The sequence below is a fragment of the Staurois parvus genome, unplaced genomic scaffold (assembly GCF_062004578.1).
Source record: "Staurois parvus isolate SC_StPar_1 unplaced genomic scaffold, SC_StPar_1.0 ptg000119l, whole genome shotgun sequence".
NCBI classification, from domain to species: domain Eukaryota; kingdom Metazoa; phylum Chordata; class Amphibia; order Anura; family Ranidae; genus Staurois; species Staurois parvus.
Genome location: NW_028317915.1, coordinates 832,912 through 857,281, shown reverse-complemented (window position 1 = coordinate 857,281; position 24,370 = coordinate 832,912). Strand labels below are relative to the sequence as shown.

Here is a 24,370-nt window from a genome sequence, read left to right as displayed (position 1 = left end):
GCTGCCCTCATTCCCCGTCTCATGCTCTGGTACCCTATCCTGGCACAAAAATAGGATAACTATACTTTGCTAATCTGTGCCACCCACACATTTTAGAATGCCAAAATGTGAGTGGTGCAGCCAAATCAACCAATGGAAGAAAGGAAAAAAGGAAGGAGGGGAGGAAGGAGGAAGGAAAGGGAAAGGCAAATGAAAAGGAGAGGGAAAGGGAAGGGAAGGAAAAGGTTGAACTCACATGAATGGTTTTTGCCTCACTGGCTCAATCAGAAGTATCACAAAGCTACCAGCTGCTCTGTATACAGCTTCCCACCCACACATCCCCTTCTCAGAAGCTGCACAGACTAGAGTGTGGGTGGGCACAGGGGGCAGCAGAGCAGATCCCCCCTCTCTCCTCTCCTATTGATGTTGGAGGGGCTGGGCACTGAGGAACAGGCAGGGGGAAGAAAGGGAAGTCAGATGGACTGTCGGGGTGATCAGTGCAGCGGTGGGGATGTTAAAAGCACTGAAATCCCTGTATGGCTTTCAATGAAGCAGCTGGAAGCCGCTTCGTCTCCTCTCCCTCCTGCTTGTAACTGTCCCCCACTGCCATACCGATCAACTCCAACTGTCAACTTCACCTGCTGCAGCCTGCCTAGCAACCTAATTTAGTGGGGGGAGGGGCGTAGAATAACCTGGGGGGGCGTTGTGATGCCACTGTCCTGCAGGGAGCCGCCACACAGCAGATGAACAACCAGGGATCCACAAGAGAACCGAGCCAACCGACAGCACTGGAAATGCAAGCAAAAGGAGGGGATGAGGTGCAGTTGTGGGGGAGAATGAGGAGAGAAGGCAAAGCACTGACATTGAGCAGGGAGAAGAAGAGGCACCGGAGGAATGTTGGCAGAACAAGGCAAGGATTTTTCTCAGGGGAAGGTGTATCCTGGCACCAGCCCTGGACACACTCGCCTCCACATTATTTCAACTCGCCAAATGTGAGCAGGCAAGTGGAAATTTTGAGCCCTGCTTGAAGTATTCCCTTCATTCTCTTCTGTTACACAGTATGGGCTCTTGCACAAGGGAGGCTGGGCCCATTCAGCATAATGTAATGCAGCTATTTTCTCTTCAGCTAGAATGTTATTCATTCATACAGAATACAGCAAATTAGGAAAATACCACATTATGGCCACTAGATGGCGATGACAATAATAGTAAAAAAAAGAATATTTATGCACAAATTCACGTGCATTCCTGATGAGCAGAAATATGAACCTAGCCTGAGGGATTTTTTAAATCACAATGCTATTTGTCCTGTGAAACTGCATGCATATTCGTTCTTTGCAAATGGACGCAAAAATGGAATGTTATTAGACAGGTTGAATGTTATTAATTCATACAGAATACAGTGAATCTGGAAAATACCTCATTATGGCCACTACATGGAACTGATGATTGTAGTAAATAAGTATTTATTTCCTTTGATCATCAGCTCCATCTACTGGTCTTAATGCAATATTTTACTGATTCACTCTATTATGTATGAATTAATTACATTTGACCTGGAAAGAAAATAGCCTAACAACATTTAGTTTTTGCCCCCATTCATACAGTGCGAATGTACATACATGCAGTTTCACAGGACAAATAGCTCTGCAACTTTTTCTTTAAATAAATCCATCCCCAAGTGTTATATAAACAATGATTCCTGCAACTCGTCCAAGAGAACCATGCAATCCTAACCAACATTCAAACCAAGGACCTCAGTCCTTCAAGGCAAAGGTGCTAACCACTAAGCCACTGTGCTGCCCAGGTTAACTTTTGAGGCCCACTTTCAGCCCAGATCCAAAATGAAATTCCAACAAATGTATAATAGATAGCCAATAATCATACAAGTTGACTAAATGTAGAAATGATGACATCAAATGAAAATGATCAGCGGTCTCTCCTAGCTTGGCTAACAACTATATAACAAGGAAATATATACAGTGTATCTATAAAGACCTGGAGTAATGCTCTCCTTTGTTCTATCTACTGTGCCGAGCTACGCTCACAATGAGACCCGCCCATGCAGTACCACATATCACAATGAGACCCGCCCATGCAGTACCACACATCACAATGAGACCTGCCCCCGCAGTACAAAACCTCCCATTCCACTATGTCTACAGGTGGCTGAAAGTACAGATCTGGTCTTAGTCTCATCCACCTTCATAACTTTCTGACATTTACTGACATGAAGTTACACTCCATGTAAAATTCAGAATTCATTCACACAATCCCTTTATCATAAGCTGAAGTCACTTAAAGTGTATTAGACATGAAGCGCGTCAACCCTGTTCCCCGAGTGTTATGCTATCAAGATTTGAACTTATTTAAAGAAAGATATTGGATTTTTATTATAGGTCATCCACCTCTATCTTCTTTAGTGTTCTCAGGATGAGCCAGACTTGCACTGTTTGCTCTGCATACTGGACAGATCTGGAGCTGTGCATTTGTTTCTTTTCCTCCAGGTTTAAGTTCTTGCACCAACTTCCCGACACCTGCACCCTTCCGCTGCCCCAGCAGTCCCTGTCTCCACCACCAGGTGTGCTTGGATGGGAATTGTGGAAGAGGCCACCCTTGTCATCTCCAACAGGTAGATAACACAAATTTCAGAAGAGGCCACCCTCGACATCTCCAACAGGTAGATAACACAAATTTCAGAAGAGGCCACCCTCGTCATCTCCAACAGGTAGATAACACAAATTTCAGAAGAGGCCACCCTCGTCATCTCCAACAGGTAGATGACACAAATTTCAGAAGAGGCCATCCTCATCATCCCCAACAGGTAGATGACACACAAATATCATAAGAGGCCATCCTTATCATCTCCAACAGGTAGATGACACAAATTTCAGAAGAGGCCACCCTCGTCATCCCCAACAGGTAGGTGACACACAAATATCGTAAGAAGGTCATCCTTATCATCTCCAACAGGTAGATGACACAAATTTCAGAAGAAGCCACACTCGAACCCCAACAGGTAGATGACACACAAATATCGTAAGAGACCATCTTTATCATCTCCAACAGGTAGATGACACAAATTTCGGAAGAGGCCACCCTCGTCATCCCCAACAGGTAGATGACACACAAATATCGTAAGAGACCATCCTTATCATCTCCAACAGGTAGATGACACAAATTTCAGAAGAGGCCACCCTCGTCATCCCCAACAGGTAGGTGACACACAAATATCGTAAGAAGGTCATCCTTATCATCTCCAACAGGTAGATGACACAAATTTCAGAAGAAGCCACACTCGAACCCCAACAGGTAGATGACACACAAATATCGTAAGAGACCATCTTTATCATCTCCAACAGGTAGATGACACAAATTTCGGAAGAGGCCACCCTCGTCATCCCCAACAGGTAGATGACACACAAATATCGTAAGAGACCATCCTTATCATCTCCAACAGGTAGATGACACAAATTTCGTAAGAGGCTACCTTCGTCATCCCCAACAGGTAGGTGACACACAAATATCGTAAGAGGCCATCCTTATCATCTCCAACAGGTAGATGACACAAATTTTGGAAGAGGCCATCCTTGTCATCTCCAACAAGTAGGTGATACACACATTTCAGAAAAAAAACAAGAACTCTGAGAAATCTGAATACAAATGACGTGCCAATATAAGAATACCCAAACTCATAAAATAAAATGAAGGAGTACCTGACAATCCTGACGTGTCAGCTTTGGGGAGGTGACGCGCCTTCAGCACCACCACTGTTAAGGTGTTTGTAGTAGACTGGTAACAGAGAGAGATCAGCAATTCTCCACGTCCGGCCGACTTCTACAATCAAAGAGAGACATTCCGGTAAACATGCAGTAATGCCATCCCAACATTTAACATAATGAGTGGTCTACATGACCCAGAAGTCTGCAGTCTCTCACACCAATGCAGTAACTCTAATGTGATGCATAAAATCCAGGTTTGGAATTTTGCACAGTTGTACAGACTCCTCTCCTTTACTGAAACTTCTGTTTTCACTGCACTCTGTGAGCTTCTCACAATGTGCAATAGAAACTACAGCAAGTCACATTGACCCACCTCATTTCCTGGCTGGAAGACATCCATTATCATCTAGTTCTCCCTAGCCTGACTGTTCGAGGATTACTCATTTTATTTATTTAGTACTTTCAATCATGGAGGCTCAGCATCACATGTAGATGTTACCCATACAAATACAATCTGCCTAGAAACACCCACTCCTCCAGACTGACATCCGCCCATCAAGGTATTTTGATATTTGTATAACTCCTCCCAACAGGCAGCCCACTGCTTGCATCAGGACTGAGGGCTCTTGGGAGGAATGCCGAGGTAGGGTGTTGTGATGTCTTCAGGAAGCCACGTACAGCACCCTTCAGGCCCCTCCCACCAGCCATGAGCTGCATGCATTGCATTGAGAAGCACAGAGACATGGTGATGACATTGCTGGGTCTAAAATAAGGCATGTAAAGGCTTTACCTAAAATGTTCATGATCATGTTGACAAATCGGGGGGGGGGGGGGGGTGGAGTCATTAAGGAAGGCAACATCTTAGTAGAATAAACATCAAGAAAACAGAATTGGTATTAAATTTACTAGATAATCAAATTTGCATACCATTTTTAACAAACCTGTAGTATATAATCTACTGTTCTACAGATCATCATCTCTGCCCAAAACTGATATACAATATATATATGTATATATATATATAGATAGATAGATATATATATATCTATCTATATATATATATTTATTTATTGACCTTCAAGGACCTTTTCTGACCTTAAAGGTACCCTATCAGTACATAGACTTGAAGCAGGTGGTGAACTAAATCTTTCCTTCAGGAGATACCAGTATAGTATCACTTACAGAGGTGTTTGGTTGCCTGTCCCCTGCCACAACACTGTGGTTCCTCCCACCTGCACCTATGTCAATAGAAAATATAATATGGTTGTAGTGGCTGGTGGCAGCAACCACAGCACACAGAGGGGGAACCTGGCACAGACACACTTGGAAGTGTTAGATAGCAACAGCATTGGTGTCCCTTTAGGAAAAGAAACACTGGAAACTCACCTGACAACTAAATCTTTTACAGCCTTTCCACCATCTATTTTTTTATTCTTTAAAGCCCAACTCCAGAAATTAGAAAAAAAAAATTACTCTTGCAGCCCCCTCCCCTCCGCCCCATGCACTGAAAAGATTAATTGCTTGTGTTGTCTAGGGCTCAAGAATATACTCCAGCAGGGTCCCTACAGTGGTGCAACCAGGTCCCTGCAGCCTCCTTTCTAAGTCGCTCCCAGCTGTGGTTGCACGCTTGACCCCCCCCCCCAATTCACAATGCATAGCTAATAGACCAATGGACAGACTGGAGCTATGGGGCAGAGCAGAAGAGGGCAGTGTGGGAGTTGTCCAGAGCAGGGGCAGACTGACAACGAATGGGGCCCCCGGGCAATAGGGGATCATGGGGCCCCTGTGTCCTTGCCCAAACTCAAAAAAGCCTATGAAAAAGGTACCAGGGGCATCTCATGGGGCCCGCTATTGACCCCAGGCCCTTGGGCAGTGCCTGAGTTTCCAAATGGTCAGTCCACCCCTGGTCCAGAGTGAGGTTTAGGGTAAGCAATCTTCTCTGTTCCTGTACCCCCCCTACACATAATAAGCTTTTGACCCATAAGGAGGGGAGGTTTGGGGGTAATGCAAGGATACATTTTTTTTTAATTCTTGGAATTGGCCTTTAAAGTCAGCTTTAAAAATATTCTTGGACCTAAAATCTGCAACTGGTTTAAAAGAAAAGGTGCTCCTATGTGTGTTTTCTTTTTATTTAATAAAATGGCTTATCACAATACATCAGCACACCATGTTAGAACAATGTTGAGCTGCATCGTAATCTGAGTCAATCGAAGCTTGGAGGACTTGACATGAACACCTAAGCCTCTTGTAATAGATCGCTAAACAATGTCAAGTAAAAATAAATCTGGTAATTTGGCGTATTACCCGGACATTCCTTTTATTGATCTCCCTGTTCATCAACACTCTTCCATCCGACAGCTCAATTCCCGATAGAGGAAAGTAGACCTCCCCAATGACGTCATCCCTGGAGAACCTATCAAAGCTCAGGATTATGAAGTGGAGGACCAAATCTTGCACCTGACTGTAAGGAATTCCATAAAACGTAAATGTCTCATCGAACGCTGGGTCAAGGGTCTTCCGGAGGACTCGTGTTTTAACCTTGTGTTTTTTCTCCGGAAGGATGGTCATTTTTATGTACGGATCGGAGGTCATCGACTGCTCATCCATAGCCGGGAGCGAACGGGCTTCCTTGATGTTGACCACAAAAGCCTTCTTCTCAAAGTTGTATTCTAATGAGAAGAAGAGCGTTCCCAGCTTATCTTGTTTGTCTACAAAAGAAAGCGACGAGCTGGACTTGACGCTCTCTGGAGAGATGGATTCTTTGTCTTTCTCCGGTAATTGAGGTTGTGCAAAATCCTCAAGATCTGGCGAGCTTCTGACTTTATTGGCTTTGGGAAAATTGCCGTTTAAGTCCCTTTTCTCCAAGTCGAGATGGAGAGATGTCTTTGATATCAACGATTTAGGGGACAGTTCTGTTTTTTCGTCCGCCCCAAATTTCTTTTTGCTGTTTAGGCTTTCCGGGTAAATGTCGACTCCTTTCAACACATGCACAAACTTATAAGGTGGGGTCTTATTGGACTTGGACGATTTGCGCTGGCAACAAATCCAAGAAAAAAGCGACACGGTAAAGACGAGGCCAAAGGCGCTTATGAGCCCAACCATCGCCGGGATTTCATCTGAAAAAGAAAAAAAAGAAAGAAACATAGAAAACATCAATTCACGTACGATAGAAAAACTCAGATAAATCTGACATTAATTCATCCTTGTGGCATAGCCATGACCATTTTTCATTGCAGTATGGGTAAAATAGAGCCTACGCTCCACCTGCAGGAAACTCTTGGTATTGCAGCTATGCTTTTCGGAAAACCAGTATGCTGCAGGCTCATTTAAAATGGCTTTATATTTATTTATTTATTTCAGGTACTTATATAGCGCCATCAATTTACGCCGCACTTTACATATATATTGTACATTCACATCATTCCCTAACCCTCAAGGAGCGTACAATCTAATGTCCCTAACTCACATACATATACAAGGGCCAATTTAGACAGGATCCAAGTAACCTACCAGCATGTCTTTGGAGTGTGGGAGGAAACCGGATTACCTGGAGGAAACCCACACAGGCACAGGGAGAACATGCAAACTCCAGGCAGGAGGTGCCGTGGCTGGGTTTCGAACCAGCGACCCTAGTACTGCCAGGCGGAAGTGCTAAATATATATATATATATATATATATATATATAAAGGTGGCCTTTAAAAAGGTGGACTGTGCCCCAACAAAGTGTCAGACAACCTTAGTCTTAAATCTGAACTCTGAGAAACCTAAACATTCTCCCTTGTTGTTGTGCTACAATGGTTGACTGTTCCTTTAGGTCTAAAGGGAGTAGAAAATGTCATTCATTCACCCAATCCTTCCTTCCTCTGCTCTGCTAGATAAGGTCCCCTTAGTGTTTTTTTTCCCCATGCTCAGCAGTCCAAGGTCCTGATATCATCAAGACCAAGGCAGGGTCTATATCTCTGCACTGGATGTCATGAAGCCAAAGGACAGCCTACCGACAGAGCATAGGGGAGTGCCACCTGCAGGGAAGCTGAGGACCAGGTAAGTAAAAGGGTTTTCATACTCTCCTAGAATAAATGAGCAGTTAACCCAGTGCTGGGACAAGGTCATCCAGCGGCCAGGGCAAAAATGCCAAACTGCACCCCCCAACCCCCCCTCCCCCTTCTCCATTCATGATGTGCAAGCTTAGGGGATCCAACACCAAGAAATCACTTGCTTGTCAAAATTTCTAATCCTGCCAGCCTTATTACAGAAAGAAGGTGCCCCCATCCCTCCAGTAAACCATTGTGCCAGGGCAACTGCCCTTCCTGCCCATCCCTTGTCCCAGCCCTCATTTAAACCCTAACTCAGAGTCAGGGGTGGACTGACAACTCATAGGGCTCCCGGGCAATAGGGGATCATGGGGCCCCTGTGTCCTTGCCCAAACTCAAAAAAGCCTATGAAAAAGATACCAGTGGCATCTCATGGGGCCCCCTACTTACCCCGGGCCCACGGGCAGTGCCCGAGTTTCCAAATGGTCAGCCCGCCCCTGGCAGCGCCCTTCCGGCCAGAACGAGCGATATACACAACAATGACCAGCAATGAGTATAATATAGTTTATTACATGACCTATATACATAAATAATGATACATAAAATATAATCTGCAGAATTCTGGTTTCAGTATCTCATTGGGCCAATCTACTTTTAACATTTGGATTTTTCAGGGGCATCTCGTGGGGCCCCCTACTGACCCCGGGCCCACAGGCAGTGCCCGAGTTTCCAATTGGTCAGTCTGCCCCTGCTCAGAGTACAATCTTGACATGCTGGGGGTAATAGCCAGGACAAGGTAACTTTCATTGTCCATGTGCAGAAGTTATATCATCCACAGCCAGCCAATAGAGAAGGGGGAAGACAGAGGTGGAATGATTAGGGAAAGGGGGACAATGCATGGCTGGAGGGCCAACACAGGAAGGGGTAGGTTTGCCATAAGTTGCATGTATACTGGGTATATAAATACTGTATATTATGGCAAGACATGAAATCACAAATCTATTTAGTTTCTACTTTAAGACTAAATTTAGTTGAGGTTTATAGATGCCAGTAATATTAAAAAAAAAAAAAAAAAAGTTGCATATCAGGAAAGAGGTACTGCACATTGCCTTATTCCATGATTTCTCAAATAATGTATATTGCTGCAGAGCTCAATACAAAACACACACACAATGAAAAGAGGTGTTGCTTTGTGTGTGATTCCATTGGAATAAATTATCACGTATATGCACGGCGTGCAAAACTCTGGGTGAAACTCTGATTATAAAAATGCAGTTACCACTTACTGTAGAATGTGAAAGAACAGAACAGCTTATTAAACCAACTATCAGTTACAGAAAACGTGGGAGGATAGCTGTCAGGCTCAGATGATACAGCAAACAAATGTTTTTTGCAAAAAAAAGAGATCCTGAAAATAGAACATTAAAAATTGTATTCACCTCTTGCTCTTTTTTGTTCTTTTTTTTTTTTTTAACAGAGCGGAAGGTGGGTTGAAATTTCCATCACTTTTATAAGTGATGGAGGGAGAGAGAAAGAAGGAAGGGGGGGGGGGGAAGGGGGAAGTCAGGAGGAAAAGTAGGATGGTACAGAGAGATAGAGGAAGACAAGATTGGAAGGTATAGATAAGTCAGAGGAGATTGGTTGGGGGAGAGGAAGAAAAAAACAGAGGGGCAAGGAATCAAGAGGAGAAGGAGAACAGTGCAGACTCAGGAGGAGAAGAGAGCAGTACAGAGTCAGGAGGAGAACAGAACAGTATGAAATTGAAAGAACAGTATGGAATCAGGTGGAAAAGGAGAACAGTAAAGAGTCAAGAGGAGAAGGAGGAGAAAAGTACAGAGTAAAAAGGAGAAGAACAGTACAGAGTCAGGAGAAGGAGAAGAATATGGAGCCAGGAGGAGAAGAACTGTACAGAGCCATGATGAGGAGAACAGTATAGATTCTGGAGAAGAACAGTACAGAATCAGGAGAAGAAGGAGAAGAATATGGAGCCAGGAGGAGAAGAACTGTAAAGAGCCATGATGAGGAGAACAGTATAGATTCTGGAGAAGAAGAACAGTACAGAGTCAGGAGGAGAAGGAGAAGAATATGGAGCCAGGAGGAGAAGAACTGTACAAAGCTAAGAGGAGGACAGTATAGAATCTGGAGAAGAAGAACAGTACAGAGTCAGGAGGAGAAGAGAACAATATAGAGTCAGGAGGAGAAGAACAATACAGAGTCAGGAGGCGAAGGACAAGAGTATAAAATTGAAAGAACAGTATGGACCCAGAAGGAGAAGAACAGTATGGAATCAGGAAGAAAAGGAGAACAGTAAACAGTCAGGAGGGGAAGGGGAGCAGAATGGAGTCAGGAGAAGAAGCAGAACAATATGGAGCCAGGAGGAGAAGAACAGTACAGAGCCATGACGAGGAGAACAGTATGGAATCTGGAGGAAAAGGAGAACAGTAAAGAGTTAGGAGGAGAAAGGGAAGTGTATGAAACTAAGAGAACAGTATGGATTCAGGAGGAGGAGAACGGTATGGAGCTATCAGGAGAAGAACAGTATGGAATCAGATGGAGAAGGAGAACAGTAAAGAGTCAAGAGGAGAAAGGAAGCAGTACACAGTCAGGAGGAAAGGGAGAACAATACTGAGCTGAAGGAGAACAATACAGAGTCAGGAGGAGAAGGAGAAAAGCATGAAATGGAAAGAACTATATGGAGCCAGGAGGAGAAGAACAGTACAGAGTTGTGAGGAGGAGAACAGTATGGAATCTGTAGAAGGAGAACAGTAAAGAGTCAGAAGTAGAAAGAGAAGAGTATGAAATTGAGAGAACAGTATGGATTCTGAAGGAGGAGGAGAACAGTATGGAGCCAGGAGGAGAAGAACAGTATGCAATCAGATGGCATAGGAGAACAATAAAGAGTCAAGAGAAGAAAGGGAGCAGTACAGAGTCAGGAGGAGAGGGAGAACAATACAAATTCAGGAGGAGAAGGAGAAGAGTATGAAATTGAAAGAACTGTAAGGAGCCAGGAGGAGAAGAACAGTACAGAGTAATGTGGAGAACAATCCGGAAGAGAAGAGAAGAGAAAAGAAGAGAAGGAGAACAGTATATAGTCAGGAGGAGAGGGGAAACAGTATGGAACCAGGTGGAGTAGAACAATATGGACTCTGGAGAACAGTACAGTGTCAGCAGGAAAAGGAGAACAGTATGGTGCCAGAAGGAGTAAAACTGCACAGGGTGGGAAGGAGAAGGAGGACAGTACAGAGTTTGAAGGAGAAAGAGAAGAGTATGAAGTAAAGTAAATCAGGCTGAGAAAGCAAACATTACGGAGTCTGGAAGAGAAGGAGAACAGTGTTGAGTCAGGAGGTGAAAGAAAACAGTACAGAGTCAGGAGGTGAAAGAAAACAGTATAGAGTCTGGAGATAAGGAGGACAGTGCAGAGTCAGGAAGAGAAGAAGAAAAGTACCAAATCAGCAGAAGGAGAACAGTACACAGTCAGAAGAGAAGGAGAACAGTACACAGTCAGAAGAGAAGGAGGACAGTACACAGTCAGAAGAGGAGGACAGTACACAGTCAGAAGAGAAGGAGGACAGCACACAGTCAGAAGAGGACAGTACACAGTCAGAAGAGGAGGACAGTACGCAGTCAGAAGAGAAAGAGGACAGTACATAGTCAGAAGAGAAGGAGGACAGTACATAGTCAGAAGAGAAGGAGGACAGTACATAGTCAGAAGAGAAGGAGGACAGTACACAGTCAGAAGAGAAGGACAGTACGCAGTCAGAAGAGAAGGAGGACAGTACACAGTCAGAAGAGGACAGTACACAGTCAGAAGAGGAGGACAGTACACAGTCAGAAGAGAAGGAGGACAGCACACAGTCAGAAGAGGAGGACAGTACGCAGTCAGAAGAGAAGGAGGACAGTACATAGTCAGAAGAGAAGGAGGACAGTACACAGTCAGAAGAGGAGGAGGACAGTACACAGTCAGAAGAGAAGGAGGACAGTACACAGTCAGAAGAGAAGGAGGACAGTACACAGTCAGAAGAGAAGGAGGACAGTACACAGTCAGAAGAGAAGGAGGACAGTACACAGTCAGAAGAGAAGGAGGACAGTACACAGTCAGAAGAGAAGGAGGACAGTACAAAGTCAGGAGAAGGGGAACAGTATGAGACTGGAGGAGAAGTACAGATTTTGGGGAAAAGAGAATATGAAGTAAGGAGAGTATAGAAAATGAGATGTAGATTTAGAAATAGGAGATCAGTAAAAAAGAAAAAGACAGAAAGAGGAAGGGAAGGGAGAGTATAGTAGGTACAAAAAGAAATAGAATATGGCCTGTGGTATTGGGGAAGAGGTGAGAAAAAAAGGAGACAGAGAGACGGGGAGAGAAAGAGGTGGAAGACGACTGAGTACTAAAGTAAAGAAAGGAATTCTTAGTAAGTGACAATCTATTTGCATTCCTCCCATACATAAAATCTTCTGGATGAAAGATGCTCTGTGAGATCTGTGCTGATTTTTTTGTGCATAGTGCAATCTGTTCTCTCGATTTCCTGTTATAGAATCCAGCTTCTAATTGAATCCAGTGTAATTTACAGCTCTCGGGAAGCAGAGATTAAAGGCGTCACCTCTATTTCTGCGACAAGTCTCCTGGCTGCTTTGTCTAGGATTAATGTGTGGTAACATGAAAGGTGGAATCTTCCGCCACACATCACAGGCAGAATGGGGTTGGCTGGGGGATAATACAGAAAACTCAGAGGTGGCTACAATGGAAGAGCGAGGGGATATCTCCTAACACCAGCTTATATTTAAAGTGACATCACACCCTTAGGTACACATTTTATTCTTGAAAATGTTCCTCGAGGGCAAGTTCACATTAGATGCAGTCCAGTGCATTTTTTTTTTCTGCATCAAAAATGCATGCACAGTGTTTTCTATGTATTCCAATGGCCCTGGTTCACACCAGTGCAGTCAGATTCTGGTGCAAAAAAAAAAGTAGAACGTGCTGCATTTTTTCTGCACAGAACTGTACTGGAACATAGCAAATGGCATCAAAACTGCACAAGAACGGAGTGTGGTGTGAACTGTAAGCAAAAATGTAACTGGAATGCATGTGGAGTACATTTTTGTAGTGTCAACTGGCCCTAAAGGTCAGTTTTGACCAGGGGCGGACTGACAACTCATGGGGCCCCCGGGCAATAGGGGATCATGGGGCCCCTGAGTTCTTGCCCAAACTCAAAAAAGCCTATGAAAAAGGTACCAGGGGCATCTAATGGGGCCCCCTACTGACCCCGGGCCCTCGGACAGTGCCCGAGTTTCCAAATGGTCAGTCCGCCCCTGGTTTTGACTGTTGCAACATATATGCTTGCTGTTCCATATTTTGTCTATCATATTTCATATACAGATTTCTCATTGCTCCCTCTACTGGTCATTTGTAAATCCATGTGATTCTGAATCCCTGCTTAATGACAGCGGATATTAGCTTAGCTATTCTGATTGGCTGTAAAACAGCCCAAATGTTCCTCCAATCTGACTCTCAGATTGGGATCAGGCAACCCTACTGATGTTGATCCTTATTTTCACAGATTTCCGTACTTCTCAGAAATTCTGTCAATCAGGGCCATCTTAATAGCATCATGGTCCCCTGGGCAAGGTAATGCACTAGGGCCCCAAATGGCCTGCCCCAATTTACACACCTACTCTCAAGAATTAAAGTATAAACAGTTGATAGAATGAAACATATATTTATTAGTACTTTTAATAAAATCAAATTTAAACAATAAGAAAACATACCATAAATCAACACAACGCAAAGGGCACAGTACGAAGGGTGGGGAGGCAAAAAGGGCACAGTACAGGGCTGGGGCGGACTGACAACTCATGGGGCCCCGGGCAATAGGGGATCATGGGGCCCCTGTGTCCTTGCCCAAACTCAAAAACGCCTATGAAAAAGGTACCAGGGGCATCTCATGGGGCCCCCTACTGACCCCGTGCCCTCGGGCAGTGCCCGGGTTTCCAAATGGTCAGTCCGCCCCTGGTACGGGGGAGATCAGGAGGGCACGATACAGGTTCCAGGATGCTGCCCGGGACACAGCCATCCCGGGACAGCTTAGTAAGAATCGGGACAGTTGGCAAGTATGATATAATGCAAAATTATCATGGGGCCCCATGCACATGGGGCCCCTAGGTTAAAGGAGGTGCTATGCACTTACCGTTCTGGCAACTGATGTGTTAAAAGAGCACTACTTAGCTGCACCTTGACTGATCCATTTCTGGGTGGATCAAATATCTGCACCCCCTCCACATGTTGTGGTTCCTTCCACCAGCACATACATCCTGTAGCATATGAGCCTAGGGAAGAAGGGGGCTCAGGAGCCCAGTGTGCACAGGGGAGCAGATATTTGACACACTGGGAAGAGTCAAATACCTGAAGAGGATGGGTAACAGAAAAAAGGAGGCTAGAAAGGGAAGTATATAGCCCCCTATAGACTCAAGCCCCAGGCTAAAATTGATTAAAATAGAAAAACAAAAGAGGGCGCACCGACCTAGTGCATTAAAATATTTATTGAAAGAACAAGGTAAGTATTATACTCACAATGGACATACAAACACAGGCATATCACACCGAACAGGATAATGAATCCAAGCAGCATCTGAGTCCATGCGATGGAACCCTGGATGACCAACTGGCTAACGCGTTTCGAGGACACAGCCTCTTCCTCCGAGCCAATAAATATTTTAAACGATAATGCACTAGGTCGGTGCGCCCTCTTTTGTTTTTCTATTTGCATTCAGTGAAGTTGGACCACCCCGGCCTGTTGAGGGCAGCAAGCAGTGCATGTTTCAGAACATCCTTACTGGTTCCACCGGGTCCATTCCCAGCGCAGGAGAAAAGTGTTTTGCTGTGTTGGATTTAATTTGATTAAAAACTTACTCCTATGGGAGGTCGCTGGTAATAACCGTAAACCCCGTGGGCACAGTGTGTGTGAATAGCTGCCATCAAGACATAGAGGCCAGATGGGTACCCTATATAAATCAATGGGCAGTGCCACCACCGCTCACATGTAACTGCTCATACCAGTGGGTACATGCACATAGGGTTCAAAAAATGTGAATCCAGAGCCAGAAGTTCTGACGGCACACAAGCTGGATGCAGTAATTGTTTAATCTGCATGCAATGATATCACCCGGTGCTGCTGCTTCCAGATGCAAAGCCGAGTCTACATCCCCTTTGGAATCAGTAACCCTTTAAGTGCTTGTTCACAAAAAGCTTGCATCAAGTGCTAACGTGCTACAACTGCGTGCATTGTACGTGGTTGCAGGCAGGGGCGGACTGACCATTTGCAAACTCGGGCACTGCCCGAGGGCCCGGGGTCAGTAAGGGGCCCCATGAGATGCCCCTGGTACCTTTTTCATAGGCTTTTTTGAGTTTGGGCAAGGACACAGGGGCCCCATGATCCCCTATTGCCCGGGGGCCCCATGAGTTGTCAGTCCGCCCCTGGTTGCAGGTCACTTGCAGAGCTACCCAATTCACTTGAGCAGCTCCAGAACGTTGGGTGGTCCTGCCCCCATATAGGGGGTATCATTTCTGTTGGGACCACGAAGCAAAGCATGGCATCCACAACGCATGTACACTGCCAGCTGCTGCTTCTGCAGATAAATGGAGAGTGGTAAAAAATCGAGCCTTTAGAAACAATGAGCCAAGCATTCATTTGAAAAAGCAACAAAAAAAAAAGCATTTGTGGCATTTTCGGCAACTCAGCGCACCACGCCGCCTGCTATGTACATTATGATGCGCTGTACTGCAGATGACATAGTTACATAGTTAGTCTGGCTGAAAAAAGACAAAAGTCCATCCAGTTCAACCATAAAAAAAAAAAGTTATAATTCTAGATTTTTATTCCACAGTTGATCCAGAGGAAGGCAAAAAAACCCCGCAAAGCATAATCAAATTTGGGGGAAAATCCCTTCCTGGGCCCCCCGAGAGGCAATCGGATAATCCTTGAATCAACTTTACCTATAAATGTTAGTATCCAGTTCAGGGGCGGACTGACAACTCATGGGGCCCCCGGGCAACTGGGGATCATGGTGCCCCTGTGTCCTTGCCCAAACTCAAAAAAGCCTATGAAAAAGGTACTAGGGGCATTTCATGGGGCCCCCTACTGACCCCTGGCCCTCGGGCAGTGCCCGAGTTTCCAAATGGTCAGTCCGCCCTTGATCCAGTTATATGTGTGCAGATGTGTTGGCAGCTACTGTAAAAAAATGCATTAGGGTTCCATTTTAAGTCAATGGCTCTGTGATGCATGTTTGTACCACATGCTAATGGTAAAAGGCCATCAGGGTGAATGGGCCCTAATCAGGGGCGGACTGACAACTCATGGGGCCCCCGGGCAATAGGGGATCATGGGGCCCCTGTGTCCTTGGCCAAAGTCAAAAAAGCCTATGAAAAAGGTACCAGGGGCATCTCAAGGGGCCCCCTACTGACCCCCGGCCCTCGGGCAGTGCCAGAGTTTCCAAATGCTCAGTCCGCCCCTGACCCTAAAAGTTCCTGCAGAATCTCTTCCCTTCTCTCTAGTTCAGCCGTTCTCAACCAGGGTGCCCAGGCACCCTGCAGTGCCTTGAGGTTTCTTCAGGGGTGCCTTGCCAAATATCTAAAAAATGGCCCAAAACATTTAAACAAGCCAGCAGGTGGAACAAACCTGCCTTTTAGTTGCACAGTCACAAGTTTTCATTGTGCACCATTACGACCTTCTAGCTGCCTGACAACCAATCACATCATCAGTTGATAAGGAGGATGTCAGCTGCTTGCCCAGCATCCTAGTTTGACCCTTCCCTGCCCCTCTCCATCAGTGCTGGGGTCACATTAGCTCAGTGATGGAAAAAAACTGAGGGAGAGGAGAAACAATGGAATACTAGTCAGTACCAGTGTGCAAAAGTGTATTTGCTTTGGAAGACTAAATCACCTCTAATGCTGAGTGTCCTACATGTGTGGATGTTGCTGCGTTATATAAACCTATTAGAATAGTTTTTCCCATTTTTGAATGGTGTACCCTTTAAAATGATGGACAGTCTTGAGGCACCCCTTTTTAGAATGTGGTGCCTCAAGACTGTCCATAGTTTTAAAGGGTGCCTTGGAATTGTCCATAATTTTAAAGGGTGCCTTGACTGACAAAAGGTTGAGAAACACTGCACTAGATAATAGAAGCAGTTAAAGAATTGTGGATCCCTGCGAATGGCTGCCCACTCTTTGGACAGAAGGGCGATAACAGAACGCTCTCGGAGGAGCTGGAACACACACACACTGTGGGGGCGTATGCTGCTGTACGGAGAGTCCTGCAGCCACATCCGCCTTTGGTTTCAGCGGAAAACCATATCCAGGCACTCCGAGACGTGTAGAACAGCTGCTGCCTCGGAGATGGGGACATCAGGGGTCTGTGACTGATGAACAGAGACAATGGCCTCAGCTGGAGATCTAGGTTCATCCCCCACCCAAGTCCAGCACGTCAAGATGTCACAGTGAGAATGAAAAATACTTTGGGGCATATTAATAAAGCAGTGAATGTGACTATCACTAAACATTCACTGCTGGTGAATCAATCACTGTCATTTAACCTCTTCACGACAGCGTCTACCGGCCCTTTAAGAGGTTTCAGGTGCCGGGAGGCGGGGCGCGGTTTTAGGGTCATGTGATCGCAGTGATTCGCTGTCACGTGATCGGAAAAGGTCCCGATTGCAAGGGGAGATTGGGACCTTTCCGCAAAACACCGGCACATGTGCTGGGAGCGGTCACGGTGCGCGCTCTCAGCACATATGTGTTTTCAAATGGCCGCTCGGCGTCAAGGCCACCGAGAGACCGCATATTTGCATACTGTTGGCATCAAGGGGTTAAAACCAGGGGCGGACTGACCATTTGGAAACTCGGGCACTGCCTGAGGGCCCGGGTCAGTAGGGGGCCCCATGAGATACCCCTGGTACCTTTTTCATAGGCTTTTTTGAGTTTGAGCAAGGACACAGGGGCCCCATGATCCCCTATTGCCCGGGGGCCCCATGAGTTGTCAGTCCACCCCTGGTTAAAACACATCCCCCAGAAACATTCACCTATAGTCAGGGGTGGACTGACAACCCATGGGGCCCCCGGGCAATAGGGGATCATGGGGCCCCTGTGTCCTTGCCCAAACTCAAAAAAGCCTACGAAAAAGGTACCAGGGGCATCTCATGGGGCCCCCTACTGACCCCAGGCCCTCGGGCAGTGCCCGAGTTTCCAAATGGTCAGTCCGCCCCTGCCTATAGTACATGTTTAGTGAATGTCAGATTTATGTCCTTAAAAGTAGAGGTAAACCCTAACTGACATATTTTTGGCTTGCTAAAGCACTGTGTATCAGAACCAACTGCCATTTTTTAAATAAAATACATTTCTTAACCTTTTTTTTAATCTTCGTTGCATCTCAGTGATACTGATCTCCTGCAGCCTCTTTGCAGCCACTTCCCATCTGTATATACTCCAGCATGGCATTTATCAGGGTGGGTTTCTTGATGGTGACAACTGTGGACCATGCCTGCCTGATATGTATTAAATCAGACGCCCATGTGACAAGGTGACAACACAGGAGCACAAGTGGGAGACAGGTACTGTGGGTTGTCACCCTATAGCAGGAAATGCCTGTACAAGGACCTTCATGGCAGGATGTTGTGTTAATGAAAGTGACAACAGCGCCCCCTACATTTCCTCACTGGTTTCCTTTACTAGTGGGGCCTTCTGAGCTTCCCGTTGACGTCCCCTGAGGACTCCAGCCATGAGATCTCCCCTATGTAGGTTCTGTCTTTGTTCCTCCCACTTTAAGCTCTTTCTACTCCTACTCCATATTTTCAAATAACTTAAAAAAATGAGCAGGGAGAGTGACTTTCACATTATAGTGGCTAAGGCAGGTATGCAGAACACGTAACTCAGGGCAGAGACCTCACCCTTGTTGGCCATCATCTCATTTGTTTCACACCAAACTCAATGCAGTTCTAATGAGATAACTGACAACAAGCAGTTAAATCTTTCAACTGGAAAAATATTTAATTGTCTGTATAGCCCAAGGCTTTTATCCAGTATTCAATAAAATCTGTATCATCAGTTTTTAGTGAATGGATCCCTTTCAGCTTTAATAGAGGCAGCCATACGTTGACTCATGTGCTGCATTCTAGGTCAAGGACAATGACTCAGTGAATTGGTTTAGCTTCATCCCAAAAGTAGCAGCTCTTGAGTCAAGGAGTGGCAGCTTCCATCGTAGCCTAATATCAGTGACAGATTCCATGTAAACCAATCTCTCGCTAGTTTCCTTATTCTCTTGGTACTTTGGCAGTAAATGCTCGCTGTCTGGTCCTGGCTTTGCTTTCTTGCCATTGTGAGCCATCAAGGGTGCCAGTCCCCTTCCTTCATGATGTATTATATAAAACATAGAACACTGGAAAGTCCATCGGTGAGCATATGGCCCGATATCATGGCGGATAGGGGCAGAAATCTTAGATTTGGCATCGAAAGCTGCTAAATGATCCTTTCCTCGTGCCTCCAACTAAAACTACAATACAAGCTATGTTTAATTAATTGCTCAGATTTGCAGTCCCTTGATAGCATGAGATTAACCACTTCTTGATGGATACCTCTCTTGCTATCTTGGTATCAGTTGTCAACCAGGAGTTAACACCATGCTACCCTGCAGGCATAAATTTCCCATTGGGTCAAGCTCTGTATTATATATGAACCATTTTAAGTGACATTAGACCACAACCGACCACAGACGACAGCAAATCAGCGATTGCCAATGAAGAGGAAGTTTACTAGACTAATTTTGGCAATCGTTGACTATTGGCACCTCATGAAGGCTTTAAAGAACATTATGTGACAGGATATTAGATTGGCTATTTCGCCATGTCCCTCATAGTTTTATCTATGGTTACTTTTCATTCCAGCTGGTGATCATTTGCACCCCATGTAGGCTTTCAAGAGTGCCAACTGGCAGCATTTATATTTAGGTATTTCTTCAGGTTCTTCTTAGTTTTATCTATGATTACTTTTGATTCTAGTTGGTGATCATTTGCCCCCCCATGTAGGCTTTCTAGAGTGCCAACTGGCAGCATATTAAATTGGGTATTTCTTCAGGTACTTCTTAGTTTTATCTATGGCTACCTTTAATTCCAACTGGTGACCATTTGCACCCCATGTAGGCTTTCAAGAGTGCCAACTGGCAGCATTTATATTTAAGTATTTCTTTAGGTTCTTCTTAGTTTTATCTATGATTACTTTTGATTCCAGTTGGTGGTCATTTGCCCCCCCATGTAGGCTTTCTAGAGTGCCACCTGGCAGCATATTAAATTAGATATTTTATCAGGTACTTCTTAGTTTTATCCATGGCTACCTTTAATTCCAACTGGTGACCATTTGCAACCCATGTAGGCTTTCAAGAGTGCCAACTGGCAGCATTTATATTTAGGAATTTCTTCAGGTTCTTCTTAGTTTTATCTATGATTACTTTTGATTCCAGTTGGTGGTCATTTGCCCCCCCCCATGTAGGCTTTCTAGAGTGCCACCTGGCAGCATATTAAATGAGGTATTTTATCAGGTACTTCTTAGTTTTATCTATGGCTACCTTTGATTCCAACTGGTGACCATTTGCACCCCATGTAGGCTTTCGAGAGTGTTACCTGGGAGCATATTTTTTTAGGTTCTTCTTAGTTTTATCTATGGTTACTTTTAATTCCAGCTGGTGGCCATTTGCACACCAAACAGGCTTTCAAAAGTGCCACCTGGAAGCATATTACATTAGGTATTTCTTCTCGTTCTTCATAGTTTTATCTGTGGTTACTTTTGATTCCAATTGGTGGCCATTTGCACCCCATGTAGGCTTTGGAGAGTGCCGCATGGCAGCATATTAAATCAGATATTTCTTCAGGTCCTTCGTAGTTTTATCTATGACTACTTTTGATTCCAATTGGTTCTCTAGAGCTTAACTCCTTCACTCCTGTAGGGAGTTCAATTAAACTGCTCTTTCAGCCCTATAACATTTTTCATCCCCATAGCTCTTGGATAAGACAGCCCATTAATAACACTTAATTCCTCTAAAACCAACCATTGCTTTCCTATAGAGCGCTCAGTGATTCTCTTAACCTCTTCATTACTGTAGCTCCAGGTTAAAGTATCCTACACATTACTCTAGTCCCGTTGGTAACGCACCATATAGACCTCACTCGTGTAATTGTCTCACTTTGATGGCTTTTATCAGCAGTACATTTCCACAGACTTCCCTACACATTAACCCATTCATCACCCTTAAATGGGTTCTTCAAATTTAACCCCTTCTTTACAAAAAAACTCTGAATGTCCAAAACATATCTGGAGAAAAACAATCTCATTTGCTTTTGTAGCACCAAACCTGGCTTCTAAGGTGTTTGCAGAAGATCAATGGCAAAAAAAGCCTTTTTTTTTAGGTAATAGCTAAGGTTCCTTAAATAAGGTTCCTTAAATAAAGCAGAAACTGCAGTGGCCCCTAACAGCTAATTATAATCTTTCTCCAGTCTTATTAAACACCGCAGTCGAGTTGGCTGTCATGGGTTTCTTTTCTTTGCACACTATCATGGATCTTTGCATGGTCATAGTATATCAGTGAAGAAAAAAAAAATCTACTAGTATTCAACGTTATTAAAGCCATTTAAATTGTGACAGATTGTATGAGTGCACTTTGGTGTGCTTTGTGTGCCGAGGCTGAGATAAAACATGACACTTTTATTCCATAATCAGGCACCCTCTTAAGCAGAAGAAAAATGAAATGAAAGGTACAATCCCAGTGAAAGGCTCAGTTGGGGTTCCTCCCTTCCCACCAGTTTCCTTTGTTGTGCCATAAACTTCAAAGTCTTTGATGATAGCATTCTTTAAAAGTTACTTTCCTCTGCTATATATTAACAAATATTTTATTTGCATTCCACAGCATAACTCCTGCCTCTCCTGGCCGCTTCTCAGTTTGCTCTACACTCATAACCTGCTTAACTATCATTGAAGTTATTATCCACCAACTCTTACCCATCCCTGCCCCACCTACATCCAGCATCTCCAAGTTCCTCACCCTAGACCGATGGGCTCATCGAACCTGAAAACAGACCATCTACGCTCATAACCTGCTTAACTATCATTGAAGTTATTATCCACCAACTCTTACCCATCCCTGCTCCACCTGCATCCAGCATCTCCAAGTTCCCCACCCTAGACCGATGGGCTCATCGAACCTGAAAACAGACCATCTACACTCATAACCTGCTTAACTATCATTGAAGTTATTATCCACTAACCCTTACCCTTCCCTGCCCCACCTACATCCAGCATCTCCAAGTTCCCCACCCTAGACCGATGGGCTCATCGTACATGAAAACAGACCATCTACACTCATAACCTGCTTAACTACCATTGAAATTATTATCCACCAACTCTTACCCATCCCTGCCCCACCTACATCCAACATCTCCAAGTTCCCCACCCTAGACTGATGGGCTCATCGAACCTGAAAACAGAACATCTACACTCATAACCTGCTTAACTATCATTGAAGTTATTATCCACCAACTCTTACCCATCCCTGTCCCACCTACATCTAGCATCTCCAAGTTCCCCACCCTAGACCAATGGGCTCATTGAACCTGAAAGCAGACGTTTGTTTCCAGATTTTTGCACCTCTCGTTCCAACAGTTTATCATTTACTATGTTATGGTATTATTACAAGCTGAAGAGCAGGTTAGTTTTATAAGGTGAGGAGCAATGTGGTGAGTCCAGGGACCCACATCCACCAGTCATCTGTCATTGTTCTGCCAGCCTTTAATTGCAGAGAGATGGAAGTTGTTCCCTCGTTGGGGCTTAGCATACTCAATGCATCATTTTCACTCTTTGCACTGCCTTATTATATCAACCTTTGCCGCACGAACTATACAGTACGCTCAGCAAAGCTATTTTTAGTTGTTGATGTTATGCGACGTCACTAGGACAGGATGTGTTAGTCTTTTACCTTCACATTTAATGATTCATGTGTGAGGACCAGAATACGAAACCCTAATCATCTATTCTGCCGCTGTTTCAAAACAGTCATAATGGGTTTACATCACCTCTGTCTCTCAGACAAGTTCCTAAATTTACCAACAATGAATCACAAGAATCTTTGGCATCTTTGACAACTTCTGAATATTGGATTTGTCTCCTAGACCCTACAGCTGAAAAGATGAGCTTTTGGCGAGATCTATAGTCACAGATGAGGTGATTGTCACGGGTGAGGGAACATTTGAAAATATGAAAACTTAAAAAATCAGCTCGAGAATGAGAGAGGCAGCTGATGGCTCCACACCCCTCCTCAGCGATGGCGTACATAGTAATAATGACAAGATAGATCCAACACACGCAGTCTAGACCTAACATCTTAGTATATCAAAGGCTCAATAGTTGGATCTCTTATGGGTATTAAGACAGAAAGACATCACTTGCAGTCATCTTTTTTGTCTTTTGTTTTTCTGGAGGGGTAGATATTTATATATGACATCTCAAGACTGGAAGTCATCTTCTCTTTGGATGGACATGATATCTCAAGACTGTATCACGTCAAGCTCAAATTGTGTCTTGGGTCTGCCCAGTCCTTGGGTAACATAAAGGAACGGTTGCTGAATGTTTCCTAATGTAGCCTTACAACGCATCATTGAAAGCATTAAAGTACACCGTTGTTGACATGATTTTAAGATAGTTTAAGAAGAATTAAAAACTTACCATAAGCCTCCCCAGTGTTGGAAGTGACTGGAGCCATTTTGCTGGCTCCGCTGTCCAAGGTGCTGAATCCTCTCCCTTAGCTGATTGCTGCTTCCTCTGGTGGAAAGCCTTGGAAAATGGCAGTGAGAGAGAGATAGAGAGAGAGAGAGGAAAAAAAAATCTGTCGGTATCCAGCAATCTCAGTGTGAGGAGGGGCTGATGGCTTCCTCTAGGCTGACTGCAGCTCACCTCCTGCTCTGCTGTCCTCCCAGTCTGTCCGCTCCAGCTGCAGACACGGCTGCTGGCCAAATTGACGCAATGCTGACGCTACAAGCCTGGAATCAGCTTCTTCCTCCCCCTTTTTCTCTCCAGAGAGCTGGAGGATGCTCATTAATTCTTTTAACTACAAGAGATTCACTGCCTTGGATACAGACAGCTTTGGATCCAAATGGTTAACACAATGCTTGTCTCAGACATAAAGAAAGGCAGATTTGTGCAAATCTCTGCCAGTGCCGGTCTGATCCATGACTGTATATGTACTGTATGCAATGACATAGCAATAGGGATGGATAGGACCACTCCGGCTGGAGGTCTACCGCAATCCAGGTTATCCATCCGGATCCTGTGGTCCTCAAACAATGGACCATTGGACTTTTTTTATTGTATTTTTTTTTTTATTATTTGCACATGTCAGGAGTTTGATAATTTGTTTTTGGCATTATCTGATAGTTGTTGGCATTATCTGGAAATTGGTTTTACACCTAAACAGAATAAAAAAAAGTATATATATTTATATATATATATATATATATATATATATATATATACACGCACCCCATACACACATATATATATAACATTAAAAAATAATTATAATAATAATGTAATATAATAATATATTACAATAATA

General features: G+C 44.4%; 1 protein-coding gene across 1 annotated transcript in view; it reads right to left on the bottom strand.

Moving 5' to 3' along the window:
- The window catches only part of SYT4 (synaptotagmin 4), a 66,377-nt gene extending 42,537 nt beyond the window's left edge, over positions 1 to 23,840 (bottom strand). Inside the window, exons 1-4 of the mRNA XM_089672074.1 lie at positions 23,710 to 23,840; positions 23,482 to 23,589; positions 6,006 to 6,817; positions 3,696 to 3,816 (exon numbers count right to left, since the gene is read on the bottom strand). Of these exons, the coding sequence (XP_089528200.1) occupies positions 3,696 to 3,816; positions 6,006 to 6,817; positions 23,482 to 23,518 (970 nt within the window). The 5' untranslated portion in view covers positions 23,519 to 23,589; positions 23,710 to 23,840. The remainder of the gene's footprint in view (positions 1 to 3,695; positions 3,817 to 6,005; positions 6,818 to 23,481; positions 23,590 to 23,709) is intronic.
- Positions 23,841 to 24,370: the final 530 nt, after the last annotated feature.